Here is a 15,997-nt window from a genome sequence, read left to right on the forward strand (position 1 = left end):
AAACATGTATAATATCATTTGTCAAACGAATCACCAGACCGGTTTGATGCATGATACAGGATCCTTGGGGCTGGTGCACTGGGATAACCATGAGGAATGGTTTGAGGAGGGAAGTAACAGGGGTTTTCAGGATAGGGAACATGTGCACACCTGTGGCAGATCCATGTTAATGTATGGCAAAACCAATACAATATTGTAAAGCAATTAGACTACTATTAAAGTAAATTTATATTAAAAATACATAGAATACAATTCTGTCCAATGTGAAGAAAACAACAGCATTTTTTGAACATTATCTCTCAGCAAATTCGAGTTGCAATTTTCTGGGTTCAAGGTGCCCTCATAAGTATGAGCCCTAACTCTTTTTTTTTTTTTAATTTTAAAATCTTTAATTCTTACATGCATTCCCAAACATGAACCCCCCTCCCACCTCCCTCCCCATAACATCTTTCTGGGTCATCCCCATGCACCAGCCCCAAGCATGCTGCATCCTGCGTCAGACATAGACTGGCGATTCAATTCACATGATAGTATACATGTTAGAATGTGATTCTCCCAAATCATCCCACCCTCTCCCTCTCCCTCTGAATCCAAAAGTCTGTTATACACATCTGTGTCTCTTTCCCTGTCTTGCATACAGGGTCGTCATTGCCATCTTCCTAAATTCCATATATATGTGTTAGTATACTGTATTGGTGTTTTTCTTTCTGGCTTACTTCACTGTGTATAATCGGCTCCAGTTTCATCCATCTCATCAGAACTGATTCAAATGAATTCTTTTTAATGGCTGAGTAATACTCCATTGTGTATATGTACCACAGCTTTCTTATCCATTCATCTGCTGATGGACATACAGAAAGAATAGTGAAAAATGAGCTAGATTAAAGGAGAGCTTTTCAGCAACAAGATCTGTATGTTTCAGCCAGAAAGATATTCAGTAATGTAAGGCTTCCCAAACAGTTTATTTAAGATCTTGGGAGCTAGCAATGAGTTTGGTAACCTAAATAAAGTTGCCTAAAAGTATATTTTGACATATATACATATATACACCTGTCTATGCATAAGTGTATGTATGAAAAAAGTGCAATGGCTTTTAATTCATGTTAGGTATAATAGAAATGGAAAAAAAAAACAAAAATAAAACCCAAATGTAGAACGATTCAAAATCTACTCGATTATTGAACATTATGTAAGTTGAAATATTTCAAAATATGTTTCTTTGGTTGCATGTAAAATATGAGGACTCTTTTATATCACTCACCTCTCTCCTTTTAATAAATATATACCAATTTTCAAATGTTTGTACAGTTTAATGACAAAATACAGATAACTCATATATAAAATAGAGAGATATGTTTTCATAACATAAACTATTGATACTAAGCTTATATTTTAGAATTATTTGAACTTCATGTTCCATCTCAATAGGAAAGAGCCAGAGTTGTTGCTGACTCAATCACTCCAACAGCTGGGAAACCTGAAAAAGAAACTGAACCTGCACTGAGATTTTCTGTCATATTTATGATCGAGCTCTAAGTCCAAGACTATTTTTCCTTTCTTGTACTAAGCAGTCCCTTCTTAAGATTGAAAAGCATGGAAATCGAGAGAGAGAGGTAGGAGATTTTTGACCTCCTCATGTTCAAAAGTAATTTTAATCAGAGAAGCTAGAAAAGACAGAAACTAAGGAAAATAATCAAGTGAAAGAGAATAATAATGATTTAGCCATTAAGCAAGTTCAAGGGTTATTAGTCCCTCCTCAAGGGCCATCATGGAGAAGGAAATGGCAACCCACTCCTGTGTTCTTGCCTGGAGAATCCCAGGGACGGGGGAGCCTGGTGGGCTGCCATCTCTGGGGTCGCACAGAGCCAGACACGACTGAAACGAATTAGCAGCAGCAGCAACAAGGGTCATCGATTACATTCTGAGCAATAACCTGTGAACAGTTTCAGAGATGCTAAAGCCCAAACCAGGCTGAAATTTAAGTACGTAGTTGGAACTAGACAGTCGATGATGTGGACTCCCAATATCCTCAGTAATAGGCCATTAGTAGAATGTCCCAATATTGATCACAGACCCCATGTTCCACCCTCGCTCAGTCATTAAAATGTTTCCCCTGAAAGTATTTGGAGATTTGCATCTTTGAAGCACCAGCTGCTAAAACACCTTGCTCGGTACTACAATGAGCACTTTTTTTTTTTTTTTTTCCCTCACTGAAACCCAGTCAGTTCATAAATTTTTTTGCACAGAAGCAAGTAGACCAAGTTTGCGAGGGTAATACTACTGAACATTAAGAATGTGTGTATAGAAGGATGATAAATCACTTGTATTTGAGAAATAAAGTAGATTTATTGATGTGATTTTTCGATAATCCTGTATGTGAGACAGCAAAAGAGATACAGGTGTCTAGAACATTCTTTTGGACTCTGTGGGAAAGTGAGTGTGGGATGACTTGGGAGCATGGCATCGAAACATGTATAATATCATATATGAAATGAGTCGCCAGCCCAGGTATATGCATGATACTGGATGCTTGGGGCTGGTGGACTGGGATGACCCAGAGGGATGTCAGGGGTTGGGAGGAGAGAAGGCGTTCAGGAAGGGGAACACATGTATACCTGTGGCGGACATATGTTAATGTATGGCAAAACAAATACAATAATGTAAAGTAATTAGCCTCCAATTAAAATAAATAATTCTATTTTTTTAAAAGGAATCATCCAAAAACCTCCAAACCTACATTGAAACCAAGAGCCAATAAGTTCCAGAGCAAGACATACCACGCAAATTCTCCAGCAACACAGGAACATATTCCAGAGCTTCAATATACAGGCTGCCCAAACAGCAAACCCATAGACATCTCAAAACTCACTACTGGACACTTCATTGCACTCCAGAGAGAAGAGATGCAGCTGCACCCACCAGAACACTGACACAAACTTCCCTAACAAGGAAACTTGACAAGCCACTCTTCCAACCCCACCCACAGGGAGTAACCTCCACAATAAAGAGGAACCACAAACTGCCAGAAAGAGAAAGGCCATCCCAAACACAGCAACCAAAAAACAAACAAACAACAACAACAACAACAACACTTTGGTAATGAGATTTTGCATGCTTCATGGCTTTGGTTACTATTTCTGTAAGCAGTCTGTATTTTAAGTTGATTCTGAAGTACACACTAGTTGAAAATTACCCTTCAATTGCTAGGAGACCAGTGACTTTGTGATGTCACAACTAATTTTCGGTTGCTAGGAGACCAGTGATTTTGTGATGTCGCAGCTTTTTGACTGGGAGGACCTCTGTGATGGTCGAGAGAGTTTCTCTCTGCAAGCCAGGCAAACATCATTTGAAGTTGCAGTGTGTAAAACCAGACAAATGAGAAAATTATCTGAAGAGAGGTTTCTCTGAGATGGCACATATTTCTCCAGAAATTCAAGATGGGCCTCCTATAGATGAATCCACTGATTCAGAAACCTCCATTAGATTTTCTTTGTATGATTACACAACTGGGGACTCAGTTTTGAGATCTATGATTGAAGAATATGCTTTTCAGGCTTTATCTGAGGATCTTGTGATCAAAAGGCCACACTACACATATTCTGTCACTGAAACAGATGATGCGAATGATTTTCTTTCACTCACATTTCCACAAAAACTTTGGAATATAGTTGAAAGTGATCAGTTTGAATCTATTTGGTGGGATGACACAGGCACATGTATAGTGATCAATGAAGAACTCTTTAAGAAAGAAGTCTTGGAAAGAAAGGATCCTTTCAGAATATTTGAAACCAAGAGTATGAAAAGTTTAATTCGACAGCTTAACCTTTATGGATTTCATAAAAAGCGGCAAACTGTTCAAAGATCGGCTTCACTACCTGTCTTTCTGGAAGAAGAAAACAACATCTCTCTTTTGAGTAAGGTATTCCAAAATTTTCACTTATTGGCAATATGTCAGATTAACTCATGTGACCTAGAAAGCATGTTCATATATGTAGCTAAATCGGAATTTAAACTTGAGATAACAAATTGTTGAACAAGTTTTATTTTTTTGAAGTTGAAAACAGCCGGAGGTTAAAATATTGGATGTTAACAAACTTTCCTATCAACTTGAAACCAGATATAAGTTCTGAAGCTACTTAAAATTGTATTTACTATACATATACAACATACTTTTAGTTGAGCATATTCTTTCTAACATGTTATGTGTTAAAACTACCAACAGAGGTATTTGATTTGATGTTATTTAATTGGTACCATTAAAGGAATACGTTTTTATAACTTAGCTTTGTTTGTCAGTTTTACCTTGGTTTATAAAGAAACTAAATAATTTAATTCTTTGATTGTAGTTACAGACCTACTGTAATCCAAATTTCAAAAGAGGCCATCCCCAACTTTTAGTAAGAATGCAAAGAAGAGTTGGAATTAACAATGTGTCTCCAATATCTTCATTAGTTCAAGGTAACAAGAAGCATGTTAAAGCAAGTGTCAAAAATGATGATCATAACTCTGAGTTTCTTCCAGAAATGAGTGGAGAGAGCACATTTCCAGCCTCCACAAGTTTAAGTGTGCCTTTCATACAAAAGCCTCATACCAGCCAGATAGTCGCTAATACAAGTGCCCTATCTCCATGTGCCTTACCTACCCCATCAGCAATATCAGTTAGACACACAGACCAGATTGTGGTAGATCAACCTGAAGTTTTAAAAAAGTTGAGCATTTTTAATTGGCACTCACAAAGCAGCTACCCTCAAGTAAATGGCTACGTTGAGGACTTTGCTACTACAACTACATCTACTTCTTGGAATCACATCGAATCTCCATTACAGAGCAGTTATTCTGGACTGATGGTGGGACCTTCTAAATTTCCAGACAGGCATAGCGATATGTCAGCTCATGACAGTCCTTTTCTTAACCTGAAAGAGAGAGGCAACTCATGGTTCTCAGTGCCAACAATCGCTTATACATCTGCCTCCTCTCTTTCAAGTAAACTCATCAATAATCATCATTATGTGAAAAGCATCCTAATTAAAAATGATCTAACAAATACGTGTCAGATTATGGAGCCTAGAGGAGATTGAAATTTACATTCGTAGATGTCAAAAAATATCTACAATTCTTGTATTTGGACAATAAATTTCCATGTTCATCTTCATAGTTTCATTTTTTATTTTCAAACAAGGAAGAGTAAAATGATGCTTTAATTCAATGGTTGGCTATTTTAATGCATGGTTTTATAAACACGTCAGTTCAAGAAAACATTCATTATGCATCCTAGGTAAATGACACCGGATATAATATTCGTAAGCAAGAAAATGAGAACAAAGGGAAAAGAGGTAATGGGTGTAAAGTGATTTCTGAAATCATCCCGATGAAATGAAGGGGTGCTAAATTAGGATGGTATGGGTGAAGGAAGAGATGCAAATAATGTTAGAAAAATGAAAATACACAGTATGAACTTTAGTACATTCACACATTATATTCTACTAGTTACTGGTAGAGTCTTAAAAAGTTAGACAGCGAATCCTTTCATTATAGAAATTCATTCTGTCCTTGAAGATATAGATATTGTAGCATGTCCAAAATCTTGATCACAATTATGCCATCACTGTGATAACAAAGATAACATGACATAATCAGTGACTGGCCTATGGTCAGCACAAGATATGTACTTTACAAGTTGTATTCTATAGGGTCATTTTGGTCTGCTGTCCTTAAGGACCCTCTTTATTTCCTGACACCAAGATTCCACCCTATAATTCCAAATGCATTTTTAGACCTTTCTTATCTGTTGCCACAGAGACAGAATAAATTCCTGGTGGTGACTGCAGCACATCAGCGTGGTTAAAAAGTTCTTGAACAACATGATATCTGTTTTCCTTAGTAATTTCATCATCTTTCTCTTATACAGTGCTTCTGAAGCTACAATCATGCAAATTATTTTCAATCATGCTAAGCCCCTTCTCACAACTTTGTCTCAACACTTTCTTCGGATTGGAAGGAACTTATGTTTGCCCTCCCATGAAGGAGAGCACAGATATCAGGTCTTCAATGTATCTTTCACATCAGCTGAAACATAGAGCCTTCCAATGACACATTTTAAGTGCTTACTGAATTATCAATAAAGAAATGTAATAACCAATCAAATGCTCTACACATTACTCAACAACATTCTATAACCTGCACTACTATCATAATTCGCCTTTGCTATTTACTGAGAAAATTTTCCAGGTTGATAAATATTTATTATATTTACATGGATGTACGATTTCTCGGGAGGCATGTATTCCCGTGTTTTGAAGAATAGTTCACGTTTTGATGTGATTTTTCTCTTGTTGTTTTGTTGTGTCAATCAAAGTCTTTTGCATAGGCAAATAGGAGTAGATGCTTTCCTGGAGTTCTCTTGCTTTTTGGAGGACACAATAGGTGTTGACAATTTAATCTTGGATTCCCCTGCCCTTTGTAAATCCAGCTTGAACATCTGGAAACTCATGGTTCACATTCTGTTGAAACTTGGCTTGGGGAATTAAGCAGTTCTTTGCGACTCTGTGCTGTTGCTGCTGCTGCTAATTCGCGTCAGTCGTGTCCAACTCTTTGCGGCCCCATAGACAGCAGCCCACCATGCTCTGCTGTCCCTGGGATTCTCCAGGCAAGAACACTGGAGTGGGTTGCCATTTCCTTCTCCAATGCATGAAAGTGAAAAGAAAAAGTGAAGTCGCTCAGTCGTGTCTGACTCTTCACAACTCCATTGACTGAAGCCTACCAGGCTCCTCCATCCATGGGATTGTCCAGGCAAGAGTACTGGGGTGGGTTGCCATTGCCTTCTGCACAACTGTGTGAGATGCATGCAATTAAGCAGTTGTGTGGACATTCTTTGGATTGCCTTTCTTTGTGGTTGGCATGAAAACTGATCATTTTCAGTCTTCTGGCCATAGTTGAGTCTCCCAAATTTGTTGGCATATGGAGGGCAGCACACTCGGAGCATCTTCTTTCAGAATTTGAAATATCTCAACTGAATTCCATCACCTCCTCGAGCTTTGTTTGTAAGTATGCTTCCTAAGTCCCCCTAGACTTTGTATTACAGGACGTCCGGCGCTAGGTGAATGATCATACCATCGTCCTTCACTGGGTCATGAAGATCCTTTGGGCATAGTTCATTGTTTATTCTTCCCACCTCCTCTTAATAGCTTCTACTTCTGTCATGTCTGTACCATTTCTGTCCTTTATTGTGTCCCCCTGCGTATGAAATTTTCCCTTGGAATCTCTGATTTTCTTGATGAGATCAGTAAGGATACAATTCTATTTATTTCCTTTACTTATTGGCTTTGATAACTGTGGAAGGTGTTATCTCTTTTTGCTATTCCTTAGGACTCTGGATCCAAATGTGTATCATTTTCCTTTTTCTCTTTTCATTTAGCTTCACTACTCTTCTCAGCTCTTTTTGAGGCCAGGTAACTTTCAGTTCAGTTCAGTTCAGTTGCTCAGTCATGTCCAAAGCTTTGCGACCACTGAATTGCAGCACGCCAGGCCTCCCTGTCCATCACCAACCTTGGAGTTCACTTAGACTAACGTCCGTCGAGTCAGTGATGCCATCCAGCCATCTCATCCTCTGTCGTTCCCTTCTGCTCTTGCCCACAATTTCTCCCAGCATCGCAGTATTTTCCAATGAGTCAACTCTTCACATGAGGTGGCCAAAGTACTGGAGCTTCAGCTTGAGCATCATTCCTTCCAAAGAAATCCCAGGGCTGATTTCCTTCAGAATGGACTGGTTGTATCTTTTTACAGTCCAAGAAAATTTCAGGAGTCTTCTCCAACACCACAGTTCAAAAGTATAATTCTTCGGCACACAGCCTTCTTCACAGTCCAACTCTCACATACATACATGACCTCAGGAAAAACCATAGCCTTGACTAGACGGACCCTAGTCAGCAAAGTAATGTCTCTGCTTTTGAATATAACATCTAGATAGGTCTTAACTTTTCTTCCAAGGAGTAAGTGTCTTTTAATTTCATGGCTGGCAGTCACCATCTGTAGTGATTTCGGAGCCCGCAAAAATAAAGTCTGACACTGTTTCCACTATTTCTCCATCTATTTCACATGAAGTGATAGGACCAGATGCCATGATCTTCGTTTTCTGAAAGTTGAGCTTTAAGCCAACTTTTTCAGTATCCTCTTTCCCTTTCATCAAGAGGCTTTTTAGTTCCTTTTCACTTTCTGCCATAAGGGTGGAGTCATCTGCATATCTGAGGTTATTGATATTTCTCCCAGCAGTCTTGATTCCAGCCTGTGTTTCTTCCAGTACAGCGTTTCTTGTGATGTACTCTGCATAGAGGTTAAATAAGCAGGGTGACAATTTACAGCCTTGATGCACTTCTTTCCTTCCTTTTTTTTAATTTTTAATTTTTACTGTATTTTACTTTACAATACTGTATTGGTTTTGCCATACATTGTCATGAATCCACCACGGGTGTACATGCGTTATGAAACATGAACCCCCCTCCCCACCTCCCTCCCCATAACATCTCTCTGGGTCATCCCTCTACACCAGCCCCAAGCATGCTGCATCTTGCATCAGACATAGACTGGAGATTCAATACTTAAAAGATAGTATACATGTTTCAATGCCATTCTCCCAAATCATCCCACCCTCTCCCTCTCCCTCTGAGTCCAAAAGTCCGCTATACACATCTGTGTCTTTTTTGCTGTCTTGCATACAGGGTCATCATTGCCATCTTTCTAAATTTCATGTATCTGTGTTAGAATGCTGTATTCATGTTTTTCTTTCTGGCTTATTTCATTCTGTATAATCGGCTCCAGTTTCATCCAACTCATCAGAACTGATTCAAATGTATTGTTTTTAATGGCTAAGTAATATTCCATTGTATATATGTACCACAGCTTTCTTATCCATTCATCTGCTGATGGACATTTAGGTTGTTTTCATGTCCTGGCTATTATAAACAGTGCTGCAATTAACATTGGGGTCATGTGTCTCTTTCAATTCTGGTTTTCTTGGTGTGTATGCCCAGCAGCAGGATTGCTGGGTCATAAGGCAGTTCTATTTGCAATTTCTTAAGGAATCTCCACACTGTTCTCCATAGTGGCTGTACTAGTTTACATTCCCACCAACAGTGTAGGAGGGTACCCTTTTCTCGAAACCCTCTCCAGCATTTATTGCTTGCAGATTTTTGGATCCCAGACATTCTGAATGGTGTGAAGTGGTACCTCATTGTGGTTTTGATTTGCATTTCTCTAATAATGAGTGATGTTGAGCACCTTTTCATGTATTTGTTAGCCATCCATATATCTTCTTTGGAGAAATGTCTGTTTAGTTCTTTGTCCCATCTTTAGATTGGGTCGTTTATTTTACTGGAATTGAGCTGCATAAGTTGCTTGTATATTTTTGAGATTTGTCGTTTGTCAGTTCCTTTGTCTACTATTATTTTTTCCCATTCAGAAGTCTGTCATTTCACCTTGCTTATATTTTCCTTTGTTGTGAAGATGCTTTTAATTTTAATTAGATCCCATTTGTTTACTTTTGCTTTTATTTCCAGAATTCTGGGAGCTGGATCATAGAGGATCCTGCTGTGATTTATGTCTGAGAGTGTTTTGCCTATGTTCTCCTCTAGGAGTTGTATAGTTTCTGGTCTTACATTTAGATCTTTAATCCATTTTGTGTTTATCTTTGTGTGTGGTGTTAGAAAGTAATCTAGTTTCATTCTTTCCCAAGTGGTTGACCAATTTTTCCAGCACCACTTGTTAAAAAGATTGTCTTTACTACACTGTTTATTCTTGTCTCCTTTGTCAAAGATAAGGTGTCCATATGTGTGTGGATTTATCTCTGGGCTTTCTATTTTGTTCCATTGATCTATATTTCTGTCTTTGTGCCAATACCATACTGTCTTGATGGCTGTGGCTTTGTAGTAGAGCCTGAAGTCAGGCAAGTTGATTCCTCCAGTTCCATTCTTTCTCAAGATCGCTTTGGCTATTCGAGGTGTATTGTATTTCCACACAAATCTTGAATTCATTTGTTCTAGTTCTTTTTTTTTTTTTTTTTTTAAATTTTTAGTTTTTTATTTTTTAAATTTTAAAATCTTTAATTCTTACATGCATTCCCAAACATGAACCCCCCTCCCACCTCCCTCCCCAGAACATCTTTCTGGGTCATCCCCATGCACCAGCCCCAAGCATGCTGCATCCTGCGTCAGACATAGACTGGCGATTCAATTCACATGATAGTATACATGTTAGAATGTCATTCTCCCAAATCATCCCACCCTCTCCCTCTCCCTCTGAGTCCAAAAGTCCGTTATACACATCTGTGTCTCTTTCCCTGTCTTGCATACAGGGTCGTCATTGCCATCGTTCTGTGAAAAATATGGCTGGTAGCTGGATAGGGATTGCATTGAATTTGTAAATTGCTTTGGGTAATATACTCATTTTCAGTATATTGATTCTTTTGATCCATTTACATGATATTTTTCTCCATCTATTTGTGTCCTTTTTGATTTCTTTCATCAGTATTTTATAGTTTTCTATATATAGGTCTTTAGTTTCTTTAGGTAGATACATTCCTAAGTATTTTATTCTTTTTGTTGCAATGGTGAATGGAATTGTTTCCTTAATTTCTTTTTCTACTTTCTCATTATTAGTGTATAGGAATGCAAGGGATTTCTGTGTGTTGATTTTATATCCTGCAACTTTACTATATTCATTGATGAGCTCTAGTAATTTTCTGGTGGAGTCTTTAGGGTTTTCTATGTAGAGGATCATGTCATCTGAAAACAGTGAGAGTTTTACTTCTTCTTTTCGAATTCAGATTCTTTGAATTTTTTTCTGCTCTGATTGCTGTGGCCCAAACTTCCAGAACTATGTTGATTAATAGTGGTGAAAGTGGGCAGCCTTGTCTTGTTCCTGACTTTAGGGGACACGCTTTCAATTTTTCACCAATGAGGATAATTTTTGCTGTGGGTTTGTCATACATAGCTTTTATTCTGTTGAGATTTATTCCTTCTATTCCTACTTTCTGGAGAGTTTTTATCATAAATTGATGTTGAATTTTTTCAAAGGCCTTCTCTGCATCTATTGAGATAATCATATGGCTTTTATTTTTCAATCTGTTAATGTGGTGAATTACATTGATTGATTTGTGGATATTGAAGAAGCTTGAATCCCTGGGATAGAGCCCACTTGGTCATGGTTAATGATCTTTTTAATGTGTTGCTAGATTCTGATTGCTAGAATTTTGTTGAGGAATTTTGCATCTATATTCATCAGTGATATTGGCCTGTAGTTTTCTTTTTTTGTAGTATCTTTGTCAGGATTTGGTATTAGTGTGATGGTGGCCTCATAGAATGAGTTTGGAAGTTTACCTTCCTCTGCAATTTTCTGGAAGAGTTTGAGGAGGATAGGTGTTAGCTCTTGTAGAAATTTTTAGTAGAATACAGCTGTGAAGCCGTCTGGACCTGGGCTTTTGTTTGCTGGAAGATTTCGGACTACAGTTTCAATTTTCGTGCTTGCGATGGGTCTGTTAAGATTTTTTATTTCTTCCTGGTTCAGTTTTGGACAGTTGTACATTTCTAAAAATTTGTCCATTTCTTCCACGTTGTCCATTTTATTGGCATATAATTGCTGATAGTAGTCTCTTATGATCTTTTGTATTTCTGTGTTTTCTGTTGTGATCTTTCCATTTTGCCATATAACAGACTAAAACAAAGGCTGTGAAAAGAGACAAAGAAGGCCACTACATAATGATCAAAGGATCAATCCAAGAAGAAGATATAGCAATTATAATTATATATGCACCCAATATAGGAGCTCCACAATATGTAAGACAAATGCTAACAAGTATGAAAGGGAAAATTAACAATAACACAATAATAGCAGGAGGCTTCAATACTCCACTCACACCTATGGACAGATCAACTAAACAGAAAATTAACAAAGAAGTTCAAACTTTAAATGATACATTAGACCAATTAGACCAAATTGATATCTATACAACATTTCACCCCAAAACAATGAATTTCACCTTTTTCACAAGTGCTCATGGAACCTTCTCCAGGATAGATCACATTCTGGCCATAAATCTAACCGTGATAAATTCAAAAAAAAAATTGAAATCCTTTCAAGCATCTTTTCTGACCATAATGCATTAAGATTATATCTCAATTACAGGAGAAAAACTATTAAAAATTCCAACATATGGAGGCTGAACAACACACTTCTGAATAACCAACAAATCACAGGATAAATCAAAAAAAGAAATCAAAATATGCATAGAAACTAATGAAAGTGAAAACACAACAACCACAAACCTGTGGGACACTATAAAAGCAGTGCTAAGAGAAAAGTTCATTGCAATACAGGCATACCTCAAGAAACAAGGAAAAAGTCAAATAAATAACCTAACTCTACACCCAATGTAACTAGAAAAGGAAGAAATATGGAACCTGAGAGTTAGTAGAAGGAAAGAAATCTTAAAAATTAGGGCAGAAATAAATGCCAAAGAAACAAAAGTGACCATAGCAAAAATCAAAAAAGCCAAAAGCTGGTTCTTTGACGAATAAATAAAATTGACAAACCATTAGCTAGATGCATCAAGAAACAGAGAGAAAAATCAAATTAATAAAAATTAGAATCAAATTAATAAAATTAATAAAATTAATAAAATTAGAAATGAAAATGGAGAGTTGCACTTCTTTTCCTATTTGAAACCAGTCTGTTGTTCCATGTCCAGTTCTAACTGTTGCTTCCTGACCTGCATACAGAATTCTCAAGAAGCAGGTCAGATTGTCTGCTATTCCCATCTCTTTCAGAATTTTCCACTGTTTGTTGTGATCCACACAGTCAAAGGCTTTGGCATAGTCAATAAAACATAAATAGATATTTTTCTGCAACTCTTTTGCTTTTTCCATGATCCAGCGGATGTTGGCAATTTGATCTCTGGTTCCTCTGCCTGTACTAAAACCAGCTTGAACATCAGGAAGTTCACAGTTCACGTATTGCTGAAGCCTGGCTTGGAGAATTTTGAGAATTACTTTACTATCGTGTGAGGTGAGTGCAATTGTGCAGTAGATTGAGCATTCTTTCGCCTTGCCTTTCTTTGGGCTTGGAGTGAAAATTGACATTTTCCAGTCCTGTGGCCACTGCTGAGTTTTCCAAATTTGCTGGCATATTGAGTGCAGCACTTTCACAGCATCATCTTTCAGGATTAGAAATAGCTCCACTGGAATTCTATCACATCCACTAGCTTTGTTCTTATTGATGCTTTCTAAGGCCCACTTGACTTCACATGACAGGATGTCTGGCTCTAGAAGAGTGATCACACCATTGTGATTTTCCGGGTCATTAAGGCCTTTTTTGTACAGTTCTTCCACGTGGTCTTGTAACATCTTCTTAATATCTTCTGCTCTGTTAGGTCCAGACTATTTCTGTCCTTTATCGATCCCATCCTTGCATGAAATGTTCCCTTGGTATATCTAATTTTCTTGAAGAGATCTCCAGTCTTTCCCATTCTGTTCTTTTCCTTTATTTCTTTGCACTGATCACTGAAGAGGGCTTCCTTATCTCTCCTTGCTATTCTTTGGAACTCTGCATTCAGATGCTTATATCTTTCCTTTTCTCCTTTTCTTTTTACCTCTCTTCTTTTCACAGCTATTTGAAAGGCCTCGCCAGACAGCCACTTTGCTTTTTTGCATTTGTTTTCCATGGGGATGCTCTTGGTCCCTGTCTCCTGTACAATGTCACAAACCCCATTCCATAGTTCACCAGGCACTCTATCTATCAGATCTAGGCCCTTAAATCTATTTCTCACTTCCACTGTATAATCATAAGGGATTTGATTTAGGTCATACTTGAATGGTCTAGCTGTTTTCCCTACTTTCTTCAATTTAAGACTGAATTTGGTTATAAGCAGTTCATGATCTGAGCCACAGTCAGCTCCTGGTCTTGTTTTTTCTGGCTGTATAAAGGTTCTCCATCTTTGACAACAAATAATATAATCAATCTGATTTTGGTTTGGACCATGTGGTGTTATCTATGTATAGAGTCTTCTGTTGTGTTGTTGGAAGAGGGTATTTGCTACGACCAGTGCATTTTCTTGGCAAAACTCTATTAGTCTTTGCCCTGATTCATTCTGCATTCCAAGGCCAAATTTGCCTGTTAACCTAGGTGTTTCTTGACTTCCTACTTTTTCATTTCAGTCTCCTATAATGAAAAGGACATATTCCTTGGGTGTTAGTTCTACAAGGTCTTGTAGGTCTTCATAGAACCATTCAACTTCAGCTTCTTCAGCATTACTGGTGGGGAATAGACTTGGATTAGGTTGATATTGAATGGTTTGCCTCGGAAACGAACAGAGATCATTCTGTCGTTTTTGAGGTTGCATCCAAATACTGCATTTTGGACTCTTCTGTTGACCATGATGGCTACTCCATTTCTTCTGAGGGATTCCTGCCTGCAGTAGTAGATATAATGGTCATCTGAGTTAAACTCACCCATTCCAGTCCATTTTACTTCACTGATTCCTTGAATGTAGGTGTTCACCCTTGCCATCTCTTGTTTGACTACTTCCAATTTGCCTTGATTCATGGACCTGATATTCCAGGTTCCTATGCAATATTGCTCTGTACAGCATTGGACATTGTTTTTATCACCTGTCACATCCACAGCTGGGTATTGTTTTTGCTTTGGATCCATCCCTTCATTCTTTCTGGGGTTAATTCTCCACTGATCTCCAGTAGCGTATTGGACACCTACTGACCTGGGGAGTTCCTCGTTCAGTATCCTATTATTTTCCCTTTTCATACTGTTCCTGGGGTTCTCAAGGCAAGAATACTGAAGTGGTTTGCCATTCCTTTCTCAAGTGGACCACATTCTGTCAGAGCTCTCCACCATGACCCTCCCACCTTGGGTTGCCCTGTGGGCATGGCTTGGCTTCATTGAGTTAGACAAGGCTGTGGTCCTAGCGTGATTAGATTGACTAGGTTTCTGTGAGTATGGTTTCAGTGTCTCTGCCCTCTGATGCCCTCTTGCAACACCTACCATCTGACTCGTGTTTCTATTACCTTGGGCGTGGGGTATCTCTTCACGGCTGTTCCAGGAAAGAGCAGCCACTGCTCCTTACCTTGGACGAAGGGTATCTCATCACCACCGCCCTTCCTGACCTTCCACGTGGTATAACTCCTCTAGGCCCACCTGCGCCAGTGCAGCCACCACTCCTTGGATGTGGGTTGACCTTCCCGGCCGCCGCCCCTGGCCTCGGGAGTGGGGTGGCTCCTCCCAGCCCCTGACCCTGGGCTCAGGCGCGGGGTGGCTCCTCCCGGCTCCCTACCCTGACCTTGGACCAGGGTGGCTCCTCTCGGCCATTCCTGCGCAGTCCCAGCCTGGCACTCTTGGCCGCTGCCCCTGACCTCAGACTTGGGGTAGCTACTCTTTGCCACGCTGAAGGCGCTGGCTGTCACAGCCGCTTTTCCATTTTGCATTTCTTTTCCATGCAGATTTTCTTGATCACTGCTTCCTATACAATATCACAAAGCTCCATCCATAGGTCTCCAGGTGCTGATAAAATCCCCTGTATCTATTTATCACTTTCACCATATACTCATAGGGTTTTGACTTTAAATATGTAAAATATATTAATTCCCTATTTCCTCTAGTGAAATCTTCACCCAGATTTTCATCAAAGAAATACAGAAAACTCTATATGTTATTTGGGAAATACATGAAATATAGCTGTCTGATGTTTGCCATTTAGCTCAGGGCTTAATTTCTGAATCATGTAAAATTATCTTTCTTGTGTATGAATATGGAAAGTGTTTTATATGTGAAAATTTGAGAATTCATATTTCTTATGAGAACATTTCTGCCCAGATGTGAAAGAGACAGAATTTCAAATTTCATATCTGAAGACTGTAATTCAAACTTGTTTGATGGAAATATAGAGAATATCAGAGCTCATTCATGAACTCTGTGGGCAAATTCTATATTTATTATAGGA

The 15,997-nt window shown here is 38.5% G+C and overlaps 1 protein-coding gene across 1 annotated transcript; it reads left to right on the forward strand.

Annotated features, from left to right (window-relative positions):
- The first annotated feature begins 3,409 nt into the window (after positions 1-3,409).
- Positions 3,410-5,078, forward strand: LOC138431392 (heat shock transcription factor, Y-linked-like). Its single transcript, XM_069573497.1, has 2 exons — positions 3,410-3,919; positions 4,347-5,078. Exons 1-2 carry the CDS (start codon positions 3,410-3,412, stop codon positions 5,076-5,078), a joined length of 1,242 nt encoding a protein of 413 aa, XP_069429598.1.
- The last annotated feature ends 10,919 nt before the right edge of the window (positions 5,079-15,997 follow it).

This window comes from Ovis canadensis, chromosome Y (assembly GCF_042477335.2).
Source record: "Ovis canadensis isolate MfBH-ARS-UI-01 breed Bighorn chromosome Y, ARS-UI_OviCan_v2, whole genome shotgun sequence".
NCBI classification, from domain to species: Eukaryota; Metazoa; Chordata; class Mammalia; order Artiodactyla; family Bovidae; genus Ovis; species Ovis canadensis.

What these genes read in the sequence shown, in the direction of transcription:
- LOC138431392 (XM_069573497.1), top strand. Translation starts at nt 3,410, where the DNA reads ATGGCACATATTTCTCCAGAAATTCAAGATGGGCCTCCTATAGATGAA. An exon ending in ACATCTCTCTTTTGAGTAAG is followed by an intron (nt 3,920 to 4,346) that starts GTATTCCAAAAT and finishes CTTTGATTGTAG; the next exon opens with TTACAGACCTACTGTAATCC.